General features: G+C 57.8%; 4 protein-coding genes across 5 annotated transcripts; 2 read left to right on the top strand and 2 right to left on the bottom strand.

Moving 5' to 3' along the window:
- Positions 1-381: 381 nt before the first annotated feature.
- Positions 382-1,030, top strand: LOC120696108. Its single transcript, XM_039979258.1, has one exon. It carries the CDS (start codon positions 491-493, stop codon positions 833-835), a length of 345 nt encoding a protein of 114 aa, XP_039835192.1. The 5' UTR covers positions 382-490; the 3' UTR covers positions 836-1,030.
- An 844-nt stretch (positions 1,031-1,874) lies between these two features.
- Positions 1,875-4,524, bottom strand: LOC120682694 (aspartyl protease family protein At5g10770-like). 2 transcript variants are annotated; one of them, XM_039964694.1, is made up of 2 exons: positions 4,227-4,524; positions 1,875-3,317 (listed from the first exon to the last, which is right to left on the bottom strand). In XM_039964694.1, the coding sequence occupies exons 1-2, from the start codon at positions 4,420-4,422 to the stop codon at positions 2,056-2,058; spliced, it is 1,458 nt and encodes a 485-aa protein (XP_039820628.1). In that variant the 5' UTR covers positions 4,423-4,524; the 3' UTR covers positions 1,875-2,055. The 2 variants fall into 2 exon arrangements, with proteins under 2 accessions (XP_039820628.1, XP_039820634.1); XM_039964700.1 differs by having other exon boundaries at positions 1,875-3,314; positions 4,227-4,521.
- Positions 4,525-6,571: 2,047 nt separating this feature from the next.
- Positions 6,572-8,222, bottom strand: LOC120696107 (aspartyl protease family protein At5g10770-like). The gene is made up of 2 exons (XM_039979257.1): positions 8,018-8,222; positions 6,572-7,919 (listed from the first exon to the last, which is right to left on the bottom strand). Exons 1-2 carry the CDS (start codon positions 8,214-8,216, stop codon positions 6,655-6,657), a joined length of 1,464 nt encoding a protein of 487 aa, XP_039835191.1. The 5' UTR covers positions 8,217-8,222; the 3' UTR covers positions 6,572-6,654.
- A 6,851-nt stretch (positions 8,223-15,073) lies between these two features.
- On the top strand, positions 15,074-16,176 carry LOC120696106. The gene is made up of 3 exons (XM_039979255.1): positions 15,074-15,207; positions 15,292-15,487; positions 15,636-16,176. The coding sequence occupies exons 2-3, from the start codon at positions 15,314-15,316 to the stop codon at positions 15,963-15,965; spliced, it is 504 nt and encodes a 167-aa protein (XP_039835189.1). The 5' UTR covers positions 15,074-15,207; positions 15,292-15,313; the 3' UTR covers positions 15,966-16,176.

Genomic DNA, 16,176 nt, shown 5'->3' with positions numbered 1-16,176 from the left:
ACTGCTCTCAGCTGACCCTGTCGAAAGTGCTGAACAGATCATTCAAGCTTTCACATAACTTGTGACGCGTAACATCTGGCAACGCTGTTCATCTTTTTCTGCCTGGTGCAGTGATGCTGCTGGAGTGATGGCAAGGCGCTCTTCCGGTCTTCCCAGAGACCCAGACCCGAGCGGATGCGACTACGCGCCGTGTCCCGATCGGCGCAGGGCACGTGTGCAAGGGGCGCACCACCCCGCTCGCCACGTCGCTCCGTGAACTCGCGAGGTGGCCGTGGCGCGCAGCTCTAGGCTCCTAACTCACGTGACGAGGTTCCTAACTCACGTGACGGACGCGTTATAAATCGTGGCGCGACTCCGCCGTGTTGCCGTGTTGGGATCACAACGAAGCGGTCGATCGATCGATCGAGCAACCCAATCCACAGGAGTGACAGTGAGGAGAGAGGAAACAAGCTCGCAGCGGATCGAGCCAGCAGAGCAGCAGCCGACGGCGATGGAGGCGGCCAAGGAGCGGCGGGAGCGCCGGGCCGCCGACGAGGGCGACGCGGTGCAGCTGCCGACGGAGACGAGCCCGTACGTGCGGTACGAGGGCCTGGAGGACTACAAGATGCGCGGCTACGGCGCGCAGGGCCACCTCCCGGTCTCCGACGTGCCCCACGGCGGCTCCGGCACCGACGCGCCCACCGTCCCGGGCACCGCCGTCCCCGTGGCGAGGCCGAAGGGCCGCGACGACGTCGAGCCGCTGCCGCAGCGAGAACTGGGGACAGCAGGGAAGGACGACGCCGGGCGCCGCGGGGATGCGTCCGCGGACGTCATCAACCGCCACGGCGTGCCGTAGGCGTAGCTTAGCTTGGCTGGATGTCTCTGGTGCGCGCGCGGTTTGGCTGATGCACGCCGCGCGCGGATGAGCGTGCCAGGGTCTCTGTGTCACTACGTGTTTTCAGTGTACAAGAATAAACCGGTCTGCGGCTAAAATAATGCAAAACGTTTACTGAACTTCTGACAGAATTATCAGAACTAATGCTATTTATTCGCCTATAATTTCTTCAAATGTTTCTCGTCGCAACTCAATTTGGACGAGCCTCGGGTGCTTCACTGCAGAGTGCAGGTCAACTGGCTCTGCTTTGACGTGCAGCAGTGAGCAGTGCAGGCTCTGTGGCCGCCGCCGAGCGCGTAGCAAGCAGGGCGCGCATCAAAAGCACCTCCACCACCTGCCACGGGCAGGCTCCAGCTCGGTGCCGGACATCTCGCGGTTGCCCTCGGCGCGCACGCGCGGAGGCTCAGAGTTCCGCGACCAGGGATCGTCGACGGCGATCTTGACGGCGGGGTGGACGACGTCGGCGGCCGCCCCGTCCGTGGAGATGGTGGGGCCGCCCGTGACGACGGCTGCTGCCTCGTCAACTGGCGCGGTACCCGCACCTAGGCCCTCCTCACCATTTCCAAGCTTGAACCCAGGAGGCAGCGACCGTCGTCTTGGTGTCGGAGTGGGCGGGCGGCCGCGGCATCGCGGCCGCGCCGGCAGCGGCGGGAGGAAAGGCACGGCATCCTCCGCCTCCACGTCGCGCTTCCTTATCGTCTCCAGCATGGCCTCGAGGGAGCTCCTCGGAGTGGCCGCGGCGGCGGAAGGCGTCACGACGGTGAAGGAGGACCCGGTCGTCGCGCAGAGGAGGCAGCGCAGGCACCATGAAGCGAGGCTTTTTAGCACCTTCATTGCGGCGAGATGGCCAGATTATTGGTGCGAGGATGAATTTTTTGTGTTTGGGTCCAGATCGATGCGTGCTTGCTGACGCCTGATGGAGCTGGATCATTTGGGGGCAGCAAGTTTATAGGGACGATCAAGAGATGGGGAGCAAGGGAAGGAAGGAGAACACACGCGATTTTGTGCATGTTTTCCGGCTTGATGATGCTTATTTCCATTCAGTATCGCATTACACTACATAACATCTCGTGATCATCGATTTGCCCTGCATCGTGTATGAACCGTGCTATCAAATCACCGACGGCGACCGTGCGCCCCGGTGATTCTGACTAGAGAAGAGTAGCGAACTCCTCGCTCGATCAGGCGCAGCCCTTGGCGCCGAACCCGATCTTCTGGCTGGTCACGTCGTAGACGACGGCGAACGTCTTCTGCTGCGTGTTCCCGAGGATGCCGATGCTGGTGTCGTCGCCGTTGGACGCGAACGCCAGGCACGCCTGCGACACCTTGGACACGTACAGCACCCCGCTGAAGTCGAGGCTCACGGTAGCGCCGCCGGAGAACACCAGCGCCACCGACGGGATCTGCACCGTCGTGTACCCCGTGAAGTCGTAGCACGTGTCGAGGATGGACAGCGCCGGCGCCCGCTTGTACTTGCGCATGAAGCGCGCGAACGCCCTCCGGAGCGCCCTGTAGGCGGTGTCCGGGAGGCGGGTGATGACGGTGCCCGAGTCGATCACCGTGCCGGGCGCCCTGAACACGGCCTCGGGGACCCCGACCGTCCGGCCGGCCACCTTGATGCCGACGAGGTTCAGGTAGTAGAACGACGGCGTGTCGCCGCGGGCCACCATCGCCGTGAACTGCGCGTTGGGCGGCGCGGCGCCGCCGATGGACAGGTACCCCGCGGCGCTCGACGACGAGGGCAGGCAGTAGGAGAACCCCGCGCCGTACTTGGCCGCCGCCTGCGAGGCCAGCGAGACCCTGTTGCGGCCGAGGCCGACGAGCCCGTCGGCCCTGCCGAACAGCCCGGAGTCGTCGTCGCCGCACCCGAAGACGAACCCCTGGAGCGCGCCGGACGGCCCCAGCGCAAGCGTGTCGCGCACGAGGTTGCCGTCGGTCTGCGACTGGTCGCCGTAGACGACCTCGTAGCGGCACCTGCTGCCCGACGTGCAGGTCCACGAGTCGAGCCCGCGGCACTGCGGGTCGCCGCAGGGCACGGCGGCGTACGTGGACGACTGCGCGGGGTCGAAGAGCGGGTCCTGCTGCTCGTAGCAGCCGTTGCAGGGCCTGCACTGCACCCACGACAGGTCGCTGCCGGTGTCGAACACCACCGAGAAGTCCCGCCTGGGCGTGCCGAGCCCGACCGAGACGATGTAGTTGCCCGTGCCGAGGGACACGCCCCTGCGCGCCGGCAGGGACACGCCCTTGGAGGCGCGGGCCGCGTCGGCCGCCGCCGCCGACGCGGCGCCGGCGGCCCTGCGGTGGATGGAGTCCACCCTGTCCTGGTCCCGCTCCAGGATCTCCGCGTGGGACGGCGCGCCGCCGGCCCGAGCCAGCAGCGGGGAGCACGGCCCGTGCCGGTGCACGACGCCCAGGGACGACGACGAGTTGGACGCTGCTGCTGCTGCGAGATACCACGAACGACAAAATTAGCTGGTTTCTGGGTGGCGTCTGAATACGTTTCTGGTCCGGTATTTTTGTATCCCAATCGTGCATTTCATCAGATGAGAATTTTTTTTTGAGCTGTTACAAGATACGTTTGGGTGCTTATCAGGGGCATCATCATCATTGTTTCAGCTAACGAGGCTGAAATTCGTGTGGCTGAAATTTCTTGGGAGTGCATGCATGTTCTACGGTTGGCTGGTCACATCAAGAAATTCCCCTGCGCGACTGTTTGTCGCCTCGTGGTGCATTCCCTTTTACTATTAGCGTACCTAACAGCGGTGGGTAGTGGACTAGTGTTAGTGCAACGCCAATGCAATGCAAAGGTTCCATACAGACAGCTTGTCAAAATGCCTTCGTACTGCTATCTGCTATTAACTGTATGGCCTGCGTACTAGCTAGATTCACTAACTAGTCTCTATAGGACGCAGAGTAGGAATTCCGTGTAGGATTGCTATTCCACAGTACAACATTTATACCTGACGTCTTTCCTTGGAACAGAGACCATATAGCCACGCAAAAACATCCTAAGTCGACCACTAATCCAGCTTAAAAACAGTCAACATGGGACCAATACAGTTTAGTACCTTACCGTCGTAAGATACCCTGGTATCAAAATTTAGCGATTCAAAAAAAAACTACTGTATGTTAATCTTTTGTACTAGGAGCAGGAAAATAGCACCGATGTGTAACTGATAAGCGTCCTCGTATCTAGCCTGTTTTTTTTATTGTTTTCTTTCATTCCATGCATCATCCCGCTGCTAACCTACCAATCTTTGGATTTAGGCGAGAGAGAGAGGTTTTGGCAACACTCAACACCGAAAACGCAATCGGGACAGCGCACGAAAAAATCGGACCAGACCAACCCTACCTCTCGCGCCCGCGGCCGTGCAGACGGCGCTCGGCAGCAGCGAGCTGACGCGCACGACGTGCCAGTCGGGGGCGCCGCTGCTCCGATCCGCCGCCGCGGCGAGACGGGCAGGAGACGCCAGAGCCGCGAGCGCGAGCACGGCCGCCAGCAGGCCGCCGCGACGGGGCAGAGCAGCGCGCCGCGTCGCGGGCGCCATGCTCTCTAGCCGGTCACCTGCTTTCACGCGCTCGCTCGGTCGCTAACCACTCACTCCAATGAATCAGTGATGATCAGAGCGCGGTTGAGAGGGATGATGGGCACGAAGCGGGCGCGCCGCTGCTTGCTTATATAGTGGTGGCCTGTTGGGCTGGTGGCGCGCTGGCCAGGCTAGCCGCGCGACCAGCAGCGCGTTCGTGCGGCGTGGCCCGCACCGCGTCAAAGTCTACGGCCCCGGAAGTGGAAGCGCCACACGCGCGCACAACCGCCGCGCGCGCCACGGTGCGACGACGGACCGACGAGTCGGCGACGAGCAGCAGGGCGCGAGCCGGCCGGACGAGACGGGGCGGCGCGGCGAGCGAGCGCGCGGGCGCCCCACTACCGGCGAAGCACTGGAAGCGGGCGGCGGGCAGGCGGGCGTCGCCTTTGCCCGCACCACACCTGACACCTGACGGCGAGTCTGCCGGCCCCGGCCTGGCCGTTCTCACTCGGCACTCGCTCTTGCGCCGCCCGGATCTGGTTAGATCGGGACGGGTAGGAGGAGGAGAAAATGACACCACTCGGAGCCGTCGAAATCGCTGTCGACGTCGACCACGTACCGCCCCCGTCGTGCGACCGGCCGGTGGCGAGTGGTGCGCGCGACGGCCGGCCCCGGACCGATGATGGAGGTAGCTTTCTTCCTTGTCGCGCACCACGAAGTGGGAAAAGGGCTAGCCGCTAGCGTGCGCGCACCGCTGGCGGGGCCGCCGGCCCGCCGGCTCTACCAGCGCCGATGCGCCGTGTCTGCACGGATCCAGCGGCGAGAGGCCCGCGCCCGGCGCTTGCGATCGTGACGGAAGCAAATCATCACATGGCTCCAAGACTCCGGAGCGGCGTTCGGGGCCGCGAGCTGCGAGCAGCGGGATCTCAGCCCCTGGCTCAGTGCAGGCAGAGCGGCTCCATTCGCCACGAGTCCACGACATGACCCGCGACAGCTCGAAATGACAGGCGGCGACAGCGACCTGGTGATTGCGAGCAACCGCACTGATGTCGATGCGGCAATGCATGCGTTTCTAGAACGGGACGACGGACCGGACACGCGAGCGTGCCGGTGCCCATCGGCTGCCTGACAGGCGAGTGCAGTTTACGCTCGCGTGCCGGCCGGAACGCAGCCGTGTGCAACAACAATAGGATTAGCATCACGTGAGCCTTTGACGCGTTCCTTCAGAGGTCAGACATGGACAGCGCGGGGGAGGGAAAGCGGCGCCTGCTCGTGGTTGCCATGGCAGGGGCTGGGGCTGGGCCAATCAGGCCGCGGTTGTCCAAAACAAATCGGGCTACAAAAAGCAACTGTACCTAACCGCCAAAGGGTCCTACTTGGACTAGCTAGCTACACGTACGTTGGAGTATTAATGGACGGCCAGTAATTTTTCGCCCTTTTTTTCCTTCTATAATCTAGAGATGGAGATGATTAGATTCGTAGTCGGTCCGCCTTGAGGGATATTGTGATGGTGGGGAAGGTGCTCGAAGCTTCTAGTACTAACCTGTTACGTATTGTGTGCGTACTACATCATTTGGTATTTTGGGTTAGTGAACGACGCAACCGAGACGGCGAGACGTGATATCATGATGATCATTAAGATCGTGTACGATATGATTTATCCCCGGAATTTTTTTTATCTGTTGAGAATTGAGATCAGTGCAGAAGAAAAGCGCATCCGAAATCGAAAGAGCTTGCTATTTTTGTTTTTTGAGGGTAAAGGCTAAGAGCTTGCAAGTTGCTATGCCCGTCGTGCAGTACAAGTACACACGCAAAAAAAAAAAAAACGCGCTGGGCCGCCTTGTGCTCCTTTCCCCGCCGCCGTGCAGCCCGACGACGGCCCGAACCCGTGCGCGGGGCCCCGGTGCTGCTCGGTTCCTGGCTTCCCGCGGTGCACGCGCTCAAGGGGCCACGGGGTCGTCGCTCGCCACCGCGTGTGCGGTGCGCCCGTCCGCCGAGCAGGAGTTGCGCTTGCGCTTCTCAGGCGGAGGCGCCGCCGCCACGGACAGCCGGACAGGGACAGGACCTGACGTCGTTTGCGTCCGGCCTGAGAGAGGCATACAGCAGCGGCCACAGAATTGCACCAACAAAGCAGATGCGGTGGCCGGACACGCACGGCAGTGCTACAGAGTTGGCCGGATCAAGGATAGTGCTCGTTTTCCATCGCTGCGTCACAGTGCTGCCACTACTGACAATCTATGCAAGTATAAACTACTAGGCGCAGCCCTTGGCGCCGAACCCGATCTTCTGGTTGCCCACGTCGTAGACCACGGCGAGCGTCCTCTGCTGCACGTTCCCGAGCACGCCCAGGGACGCCGCGTCGGGGTTGGGCGCGAACGCCAGGCACGCCTGCGACACGCTGTCCCACGCGTACAGCACGCCGCTGGGGTCCAGGTCCACGGTGGCGCCGTCGCCGAACAGCAGCGCCACCGACGGCACCCGCACGGCCTCGTGCCCGGCGAGGTCGTAGCACGTGTCAAAGGGCGCCGGGGCGGGCGCCCTCCTGTACCGCCGCCCCATGGCGCGCCGGAACGACGACCGGAGCGCGGCGTAGGCGCGCGGCGGGAGGCGGCTGAACGCCGTGCCCGAGTCGATTATCATTCCGGCCGCCGTCGCGAACGCGGCCGGGGGGACCCTGACCGCCCTCCCGGCGACCTTTACGCCGGTGAGGTTGAGGTAGTAGAACGACGCGTCGTCGTGCTGGCCGGCCACCAACGCCGTGAACTGCGCGTTCGCTGACGCGGATGCGGCGGCTCCACCGAAGGTGAGGTACCCCACGGTGCTCGGCGACGACGGGAGGCAGTAGGAGAAGCCCGCGCCGTACCGGGCCGCCGCCTGCGAGGCCAGGGACGCCTTCCCGCGGCCGAGGCCGACGAGCCCGTCGACCTCGCCGAACACCCCGGCGTCCCGATGGCCGCAGCCGAACATGAAGCCCGGGACGGCTGCTGTCGGCGTCAGCGCCAGCGTGTCCCGCGCGAGGTCGCCCACGGTCCGCGACTGGTCGCCGTACGAAACCTCGTACCGGCACTGGCCGTCCGATGATGAGGAGCAGTTCCGCGAGCCGAACTCTCGGCACTCCCGCGCGCCGCAGGATACGACGGCGTAGGTTGACGACCCCTCCGGGTCGAAGAGCGGGTCGTGCTGCTCGTAGCAGTCCCCGCACGGCTTGCACTGCACCCACGACTGGTCGCTGCCCGTGTCGAACTCCACGCGCAGGTCCCTCGCCGGCGTCCCGAGGCCGACCGAGATGAAGTAGTTGCTGGTGCCGAGGGGTTTGCCCCAGCGCGCCCGCAGGGTCGCGTTCGAGCCCTTGGAGGCCGCCGCACGGCCGGCCTTGCGGTGTATGGAGGCGACCCTCTCCCGGTCCCGGCCAAGGATCTCAGCGTAAGACGGGGGTGGGTCGCCGCGGGACCGCCGCGGCGAGCACGGGCCGTGCCGGTGCACGACGCTGAGTGCAGATGGATTGATTGGCGCAGCCGCTGCATGCGTGACAGAAGGAACGGAAATGATGAGCGGGGGATCATGTTCCCTTTTTTTGTCCTTCAAGAAGTAAGGCAAGGCAGATCAAGAAGCCTACCTTCCGTGGCCGTGCAGACCTCGCTGGGCAGCAGCGAGCTGACACTCACGACGTGCCACTTCACTCCGCTGCCGCCTTCGCCCGCCCCCGCCGCGCCGAGACGGCCAGGTGATGAGGCGAGAGCTGCCAGCGCTAGAAGGGCCGCGAGGGAGCAGCAGCCGCGCGGCCGAGAGCGCCGCCTCACCTGCCGAGAAGCCATGGCTTGTGGAGCTCGGAACGGGATGACGCAGCTGCGCACGCTCCCTGGGCTTATGTAATGCGCTGCTCCGAGGTTATGTTGCAGCCGGGCCTGCCTCCACTGGCCGGCAGGTTCGTGCCGAAGTCTTCGCCGACCCGGGTAATAAGGCAGCTAGTGTGCTCCAGCGGCGGCGACGACGAAGGTCAAGGCCCCTATTAAACTAGCTAGCCTGGAAAGCGCAAGCTTTGTGACTTGTAACCACGGCTTTTGTTCACAGTCCACGCCCACCGGATTGCAAGTCTCGTGCTTTGTTGACTTGGTTGTGTCGCCGTCACGCTGTCATGCATGCATGGCGCTGGCGCAAGGCATCATCACGCGAAAGTGGATGCAAGGCAAAAGGAGAATAGGATCGCTCGTGGCCACACATTTCGACGACACGCAATGCGAAGAAAATATTCCTGGTTTTGCTGGTAGCCGGGTCGCGCATTCGGCCGGTGACCAGCAGAGACGCTCGAGATGATCCGAGGAGTGGTGTCAGACTCCGAGTCTCCGACAGCCTGACTGCCTGACGAACATGTTTCTCTGGACCGATGCACGTTTTGCAAGATAACGGGTGTGCATCCAATATAAGATCAGTTTCAGTCAATCAACTTTGTAGTGCAGGGACAATGGCAAAACGTTGTAGCTCGTTTACTATTATAAATCTAAAGATTCAATAAACCACATGAAGAAATTCTACAATAGTTGAAACAAACAAGGATTGTTCATCAGGCTGAAATGGACGATTGAAACATAAAAGGTCCCTAGAAAAAGTTGAAACGTAAAACATACCTCGAAAAAGGTACCAATCGGTATGGAAAAATAGGTGGAACCCATATCAAAATAGGAAAGATACCTGTAACACACCTCAACCTCAAAATACGAAATATACGTGGCTGTCAGTGTCGCATCTTGATCTGCAAAATTCAATAGCATCCGCATCTATACCATGTTTTTTTTAAAATGGTTATGCATTCCTGCTTGACGTGAAATAGTTAGGATTACCGCTATGCTCCAAGTAATGTGGCAAATGCATTTGTTTGAGACAACAAGTACAAACTAAACTGAGCACATGCACAGAATTCAACAGTCATCACAGCATAAACATTCTAGACGAGTCTGCTTTGCTCTCTCCATTTTAGCGCATCACCTCGCAATCACGAGGGCCTCGTGCTTCCATGGACGTCTTGCTGGGCTTCCAAGAAGGCGGCGGCACCCTTACCACATTAACAACATTGCGATGGTCTGCTTTGCAAACAAATTCAGTGGCGACTCTATGGACATCAACGTAATGCAGCTCTTCATACAAACAGTCCTGTCCTGCAAGATAGTTACTTATTTCTAACTTTGGGGTGATCTCCATATTCTCGAGAGCGACGGAACTGCAAAGGATGTGAAGCGCTAGCTCCACCTGGTCTTTGTGGCCAAAAAAGCCACTGATACGAACAGATTTGAGATGGCTGTGCTGCTGTGGAAGACCAACCCTTAGCTCGCCATCCTCTTTGCTATAAGGTCGATGCCGGCATTTCATCCACATCTAATGGAAAAATACCGATACACGCATTACGCCTCAAAAGTAATTGTTTGTGAAATGCATAGCCATGCCCCCATAGACGTAGTGCAGACTCAGTCACTGGGATGTGGGGTCCACGCGGGCCACGCGTACCCACTCTGCTTTTTTATACACCCGTCCTGGCCTTCCACTCCCACAGCTAGGTGGTAATGAGCCATGGCTTTAGTGGTTTCTTCACACTAATAAAATCTTTAAATTATTTAGTTTAAAATTGTATAAGATTAGAGTCCGACTCTTTTAAAATCTGACCCTTAAATTTTTCAGTTCAAAATATTAGACGCTTTACCACCCCTACCCACAGCAGACCGCGCTCTCTGCTTGGTTCCCTCACTCGCGCTAGCTCGCCGCGGTCTCCTGCGTCCTCATCTTCCACGGTCATCTCCCCCGCCCATCACGCACCTGATGGACGTGTCCTTGCTTGGCCGGATGGAAGACCAGAAGACGAAGGGCGCGGCCGTCGCGCCGCCTCCGCCGGCCAAGTTCGAATGGTGGGCGCTCGACAGCTGCCTCTACTTCGCCTTCGTATCCTTCTTTGACCGCCCCCTGACATGCGACGCCATCAAGGTACTTTTCATGTGATGAACTAAACTTCCTTTCTCTCGAGGCCACAGCCATGCGTCGTGCGTGTGCGTGCGCCGCGTTAATGGATCCGCTGACTGACGTGACGTCGGTCTTCCTGCTCCGCCGTCCTGCACGTACGGCACGGCAGCGCCTGACGCCCAACCTGGCCGCCTGCGCGGTCGCCCTCCAGAGCGCCATGCTGTGGTGCAGCGCAGCGGGGCCCGGCCCGGCGCTGCTGCTCAAGTTCAAGGGCCGCCGCCGGGCCCGCCTCGCCCTCGCCTGCGTGGGGCTCGCGGCCGCCGTCGTCGACCACTGCATCGCCACCTGGCTCATGGGCCTCATGCTCGTCGCCGCCCAGGAAGACTCGCACTTCCTCTTCCTTTGTCTCTTCGTAGCCGCTTGCGCCATCTTCTTCGCCGTGGTGGACCTCCTTAGCTTCCGGGCCCTCCTCCGCGGAATCGGAGAGGAGGAGTCGGGCCGGCCGCGCGCGGGAGCAAGCGTACGTGTGCAGCCAGTTCATCACCTATAGAAGATGCCTACTAGCTCATCGTTCTGGAGCTCCATGGACCATGGATCATCAGCTGAATAATCGACTATTAGTAATTGCGTAATTAATTTGTGATTTGCTCGCTCATGAATCATGATGCAATGAATTTGTCACTCGGTTGTATGTAATTTGTCACTCGTCTGTGTGGACTCGGTTGTGGTGTGACCGTATAGTAGTCAGAGATATTGAAGCTATGTCGTCGTAGTTGGCATGTTTATTTGCATGAACTCAACAATTATAGTGTATGAATATGATCAATTACATTATATTCTACATTGCAAATACTTATGAGATTAGAACTGCATACGCACTTTACATGCTTGAGATCATGCCAAAGTAAAACACAACGACAGGAAAGAGGAGGCTACCTTCTTTGGGGGGGGGGGGGGGGGGGGGGCGGTGAGCAGTGGGCTAGCGGCTACTCAACCATCAGAAACAGCGATGAAATGCTACCCATATATGCTGATGAACTGAGTCACCACGTTACTGATCTGGGTTAACAGCGTGGCCGCTCTTGTGATGTTCAGATTTCAGAACAGGGCACGCAGGGTACCGCGCAGGATACCATGCGTATGCGGCCAGGCCGGCGCACGGCAGCCGTCTTCTTTTCTACTGTATTTTTCTAGGAGGAAGGCTACGGCGGTTAGAAACTTGAGAGGAGTAAACTTTTGACGTTCACACTCACACACGCTTCGGCCCGTATCCTTAGGCTGTCTCCAACGGCGGACGCATCCCGCGACCCAAACCCAAAATACGTCGCGCACAGTACATTTAGGTACCAAAATCGTTCTCCAACGGAGCAGGCAAACGAGCGACGCATTTTGGGTTCGAGCAGGAGCGCGACGCAAAAATGCATCCTCTCTTCGCCCTTCTGCGTCTCCGCCCAGGCATCGGGTCCACCGGTCTGCGTGCTGACGGCCGCCGGTGCGCCGCCATGGCCGCCTCCCACCGCGGCTTTGCGTCCTCGCCGCCGCTGCTCGAAGCCGCTGCTCCTCTGCTGTTGCTCGAAGCCGCCGCTCGCCGTCGCTGCTCCTCCGCCGGCCGGCCACCACGCGCTGGCCCGCCCTGCGCCGCCGCACAGACCGCGGAGCTTGCCCGCCCACGGCGGCGCGGAGCTCCCCTGCCCACAGCGGCTCAGCGCTCGGCGAGGACCTCGGCGGTCGGAGCTCGGCGGGGACCTCCTCGGCCGGTGGGGAGAGCGAGAGCACACGCTTGCGCTAGGGAAGGGCGAGGCTGTGTCTCGCCGCCGCCGCCGGTCGTGCGCTAGAGCTTGGGGAAGCGGCCAGAGCGCGCGTGGGGCCGGGTCGCGATGGCGCGGCAAGCGCGGGACAAGACCTGCCTAGACGGCAAGTGCCGGGGCGGGACCGGCCGTGGCGGCGGGCTGGCCGGGAGGCTCTGCTCCTTGGTGCTGTCGGCCATGGGAGAGAGAGAGCAGAGCAAGGGAGGCGCTGGCGCTGCGAGGAAGCCGAGGGCGCGACGGGGAGCCGCTGGTGCGGCGGGTCCGCGTCGAGGTGGGGTGCGGCGGGGAGCCGCCGGCGCGGCGAGGAGACATGGCGGAGCCGGCGTCCTCTCGCAGTCGAACGCGAGGGAGGGGAGAGAGGGAATGGGTAACGGAGATTTTGGGTAGGCTGTTGGAGAAGATAAAATTTTGGGGAGTGATTTTTTTCCTGTTGATGACCTAAATTGTAAAATGGATATTGATTTGAGTCTCCGGTTGGGGATAGCCTTGGGCCGTGCAGACGCACTCGGATGGGCAGCTGGGTCCACACACGCTGCCAAGAGACGAGCCAGCAGGCAGGCAATAGATGCTTGCGTTGGCAGCGTGCCCTGCACAACTGCACATGCATCATGGGTACGTGTCGAGAGGTCCATGGTGCAATAAGGGGAGGGTGTACGCGCTTGTTACCAGAAACGTGATAAAAATGTCGTAAAGTAAAAAGTAGAAGGGATGGAAAATGGAATGGAACCCTTTTCATTGATAGAGATTGATTACATTTATATCAGCCGAACAGACAGGATGGCCCCTTCGGGGTGGCAGTTCCCCATTTGTGTTTATCCACTAATTGCTTGATTTGTAACAAAAAAAACCTGCTTGATACTCCCTTGCACTCTCTCGGTCAATTAAGTTCTCGTGGGGTCGGACAACGAGAGCGAGCTAGCTTTAGTTTTGCATGTGCGCGTACATTGGTTTCACGATTAGGGTCCTGTTTGGATCTCGGTATCTCACACGGACTACAAGAATTATATTCATCATCCTATAAGAATCTGGATAAATGGCAACAGACTATAACTAAGAATCTTCGTTTGGATTTGATATTGGTTTTTAGCCGATCTATACCATCACAAAATGGCCTACCCCAACTTACTTGGGGAAAAAGGCTATGTTGTTGTTGTATACCATCACAAAATGAGATCCAAATTAAATACGATAAGAAGCTGAAGAATACTATAGTTTCTTTTACAGCTTCCATCAGATTTGCAGCACGCCCGGTCCCTGTCGCTACTTATCAGCGACACCACAACCACACATACTTCGGCATTGAATTGATCTAGGCCTGCATCTCCACCGACCACCGCGTAGGACGAGAGCTGGAAATGGAAGGACTGGGGCACGAGCCTCCTCGTCCCTTTGCTCCGTGGTTCATCATCTATTGGGAAGCACGACGACGCGACGCGAGGCTTCAAAGTGACTCTGAGCCGGATACATTGATTTCTACTGCAGGTGTGTTTAGATCCCACAAAAACCCCCAACATCCAAACTTTCCATCACATCAAAATCACATCGAAACATTAAATATAGCAAATAACACATACATGGAGTACTAAATGTAGGTAAATAAAAAAAACTAATTGCATAGTTTTGATGTACGTTGCGAGACGAATCTTTTGAGTCTAGTTAGGTCATGGTAGGACAATATTTACCACAAACAAACAAAAAGTGCTACAGTGTCCGATGTGACTTTTCGCATCCCCTTTTCCCTCCATCTAAACACAGCCTGCATAGTAGGTGCATGCTATAAAGAAGGCTATACACATACTTTTTTTTGGCAGTGACGATACTATGTTTATCTCTCTCTTTTCATTTTATTCCGATAAACATTCACCATCTTTTTTTTTATTTGAGAACCAAAGTGGTTCCTCACCTTACATAGCATGTCCCAAGCCTCGCATCTTGTCGATCGCCGCACTTGACCTAGTCTACTTGCTTTCTCTATTTCTCTTTGCTTTCTCTTTCTTTCAAAAAGTGGCCCTTCATGTATTATCAAGCCTTAACAAGTTTTAAAGTGTGAGTTGAAATAAGTCACAAAATTTAAATTTAATTCTTTGGTTCATGCAACTGCAACGTACGGTTTCCTTGTAGAAATGTCATATAGTAGAATTAGTCATGCAGCAATCGTTATGGGGTTTCCTTGTTGCTTCTTAGTCATGCAGCAATCTGATTAGACGCAATTGGCATGGAGATAAGTCATGTGCTTATTGTTATGTTCCCGAGTCTATACAACATTTGTTTTTCAATAGTGCTCACACGAAGTTTTTGGGGTGTGCAGTTCATGTAGTGTTTGGTTTATCACAACTGTCTTCTATGGACGATCTGTTGAATTGATGGTGCAAAGTGGGGTATAAAACATAATTTGTTGCTATTAACTACCGCCTCAGCTATTTGTTGGACCATTTGGATTTCTAGGAATGAGGTTGTTTTTGATAAATGTAAACCAAAAGCATACTTGCGGGTACTTTTCAAGGAACGTATTGACTACACCATTGGCCATGTTGCAGCGAGCATCAGCACGCCCTCATCCTCCCTTGTCAGCAGCACTTCGAGTCTTTGCGTACTTTGGTTGGTTATTGTCGAGTCGATTAGATTTCCATTAATCATGAGAGAAATTTGTTGCAGTTTGTTTAACTCGCTTGGACTTGTTTCTGCGAGTGTTTGGAACCTTTTACTCGTTTATAATAAGTGGATTGATTCTACCTTGTGTAGATGAAGCCGGACAATATCTATCCTATATCTAAAAAAAAAGTTGAGATTTGGAGCTTGATCAGCCTAGCTGAGCCATACCTTCGCTTTGATTTGTCCTCCGCCACTGCGTGCAGTGGTACGGAGTATATCTCATCTCCCTGATCTCCTTTTATATACACCCGCCCTGCCTCGTCGCACTCTCTCCTCGTCTCCTCCCTTACTTAGCTCGCTATTCTCCAGCACATCTTTTTCTTATCTGGTCGTCATCATCTCCCACTGCACGAGGAGAGCCAGTTCCTCAGGCACCTGCAGCCCCGCGCCCGGGACGCTGGTGAGCATGCCCCTCTTCCTCCCCTTCCCCATTCTTGCCCTCCCCATTCGGCCGAAACTAAGATGTAGCTTTTTATCTGAACAGCTCCATCACCTGTTTGATCGAGATGGACCACCGTGCCTTGCTTGCTCGTGTGGAAGACCAGAAGACGACCAAGAAGAAGACGGTGGTGTCGTGGGCCTCGTGGCTGCCTCAGTCCGGACGGATCTGCGAGTGGGCGACCATCAACGGCTCCCTCTGCGCCATGGACTGGCTGACCAGCAACCCGCTTGACCTCAACGTACTGCGACCAACTCCCTCTACTCACTATGCGTGCCAGGCCATGTGAATTTGTGATGCGATGCGATGACGATGGTGGATCCGATCCGTTGACACGTCGTCGTTCCCGCTTCTTTCTCTTCCTACTCTGATCTATACGCCGTGCGCAGAGCATGACGCCGTCGCAGGTCGCCGGTGGGCTCGCCGTCCTGCGCGCCATGCTGTGGTGCGGCGTGGCCGGGGCGGTGCTGGCGCTACGGCGGCAGCCCGCCGCCAAGAAGGAGCCCGGCCTGGCCCTCTCCTTCGTCGCGCAGGCGTTCACCGCCGCCACCCACTGCGCGAGGATCTGGCTCGTCTGCCTCCTCGTCGCCACCGCCGAGGGAGACCTCCTCCTACGTTTCATCGTGGCCGCGGGCGTCCTCATATTCGCCGGTTACGACCTCATCTGCTTCGTGGCCCTCCTCCGCCGTGCAGTTGGAGTGGAGGAGGAGGAGGAATAGGACCGCTCCGGCCGGGTAATTAAGCAATCACTACCACCCTAGAAGAAGCGGCCTCCATGGACCATCATTTTGTGATTTGCTCGTTTGTGATGTACTAATGGTGATCACGCATGCATGAGTACGTGTGGATCGAGTAGTACGAATAAATTTGTGTGTATGGTATGGTATGGATTTCCTGTACGTTTGAGTGAACAGCTAGCTTGCTTCTTTC

This window comes from Panicum virgatum, chromosome 2K, assembly GCF_016808335.1.
Source record: "Panicum virgatum strain AP13 chromosome 2K, P.virgatum_v5, whole genome shotgun sequence".
In the NCBI taxonomy this organism is placed as follows: domain Eukaryota; kingdom Viridiplantae; phylum Streptophyta; class Magnoliopsida; order Poales; family Poaceae; genus Panicum; species Panicum virgatum.
The sequence above is the reverse complement of the archived record's forward strand: the minus strand, read 5'-3'. Positions and strand labels throughout refer to the sequence as shown.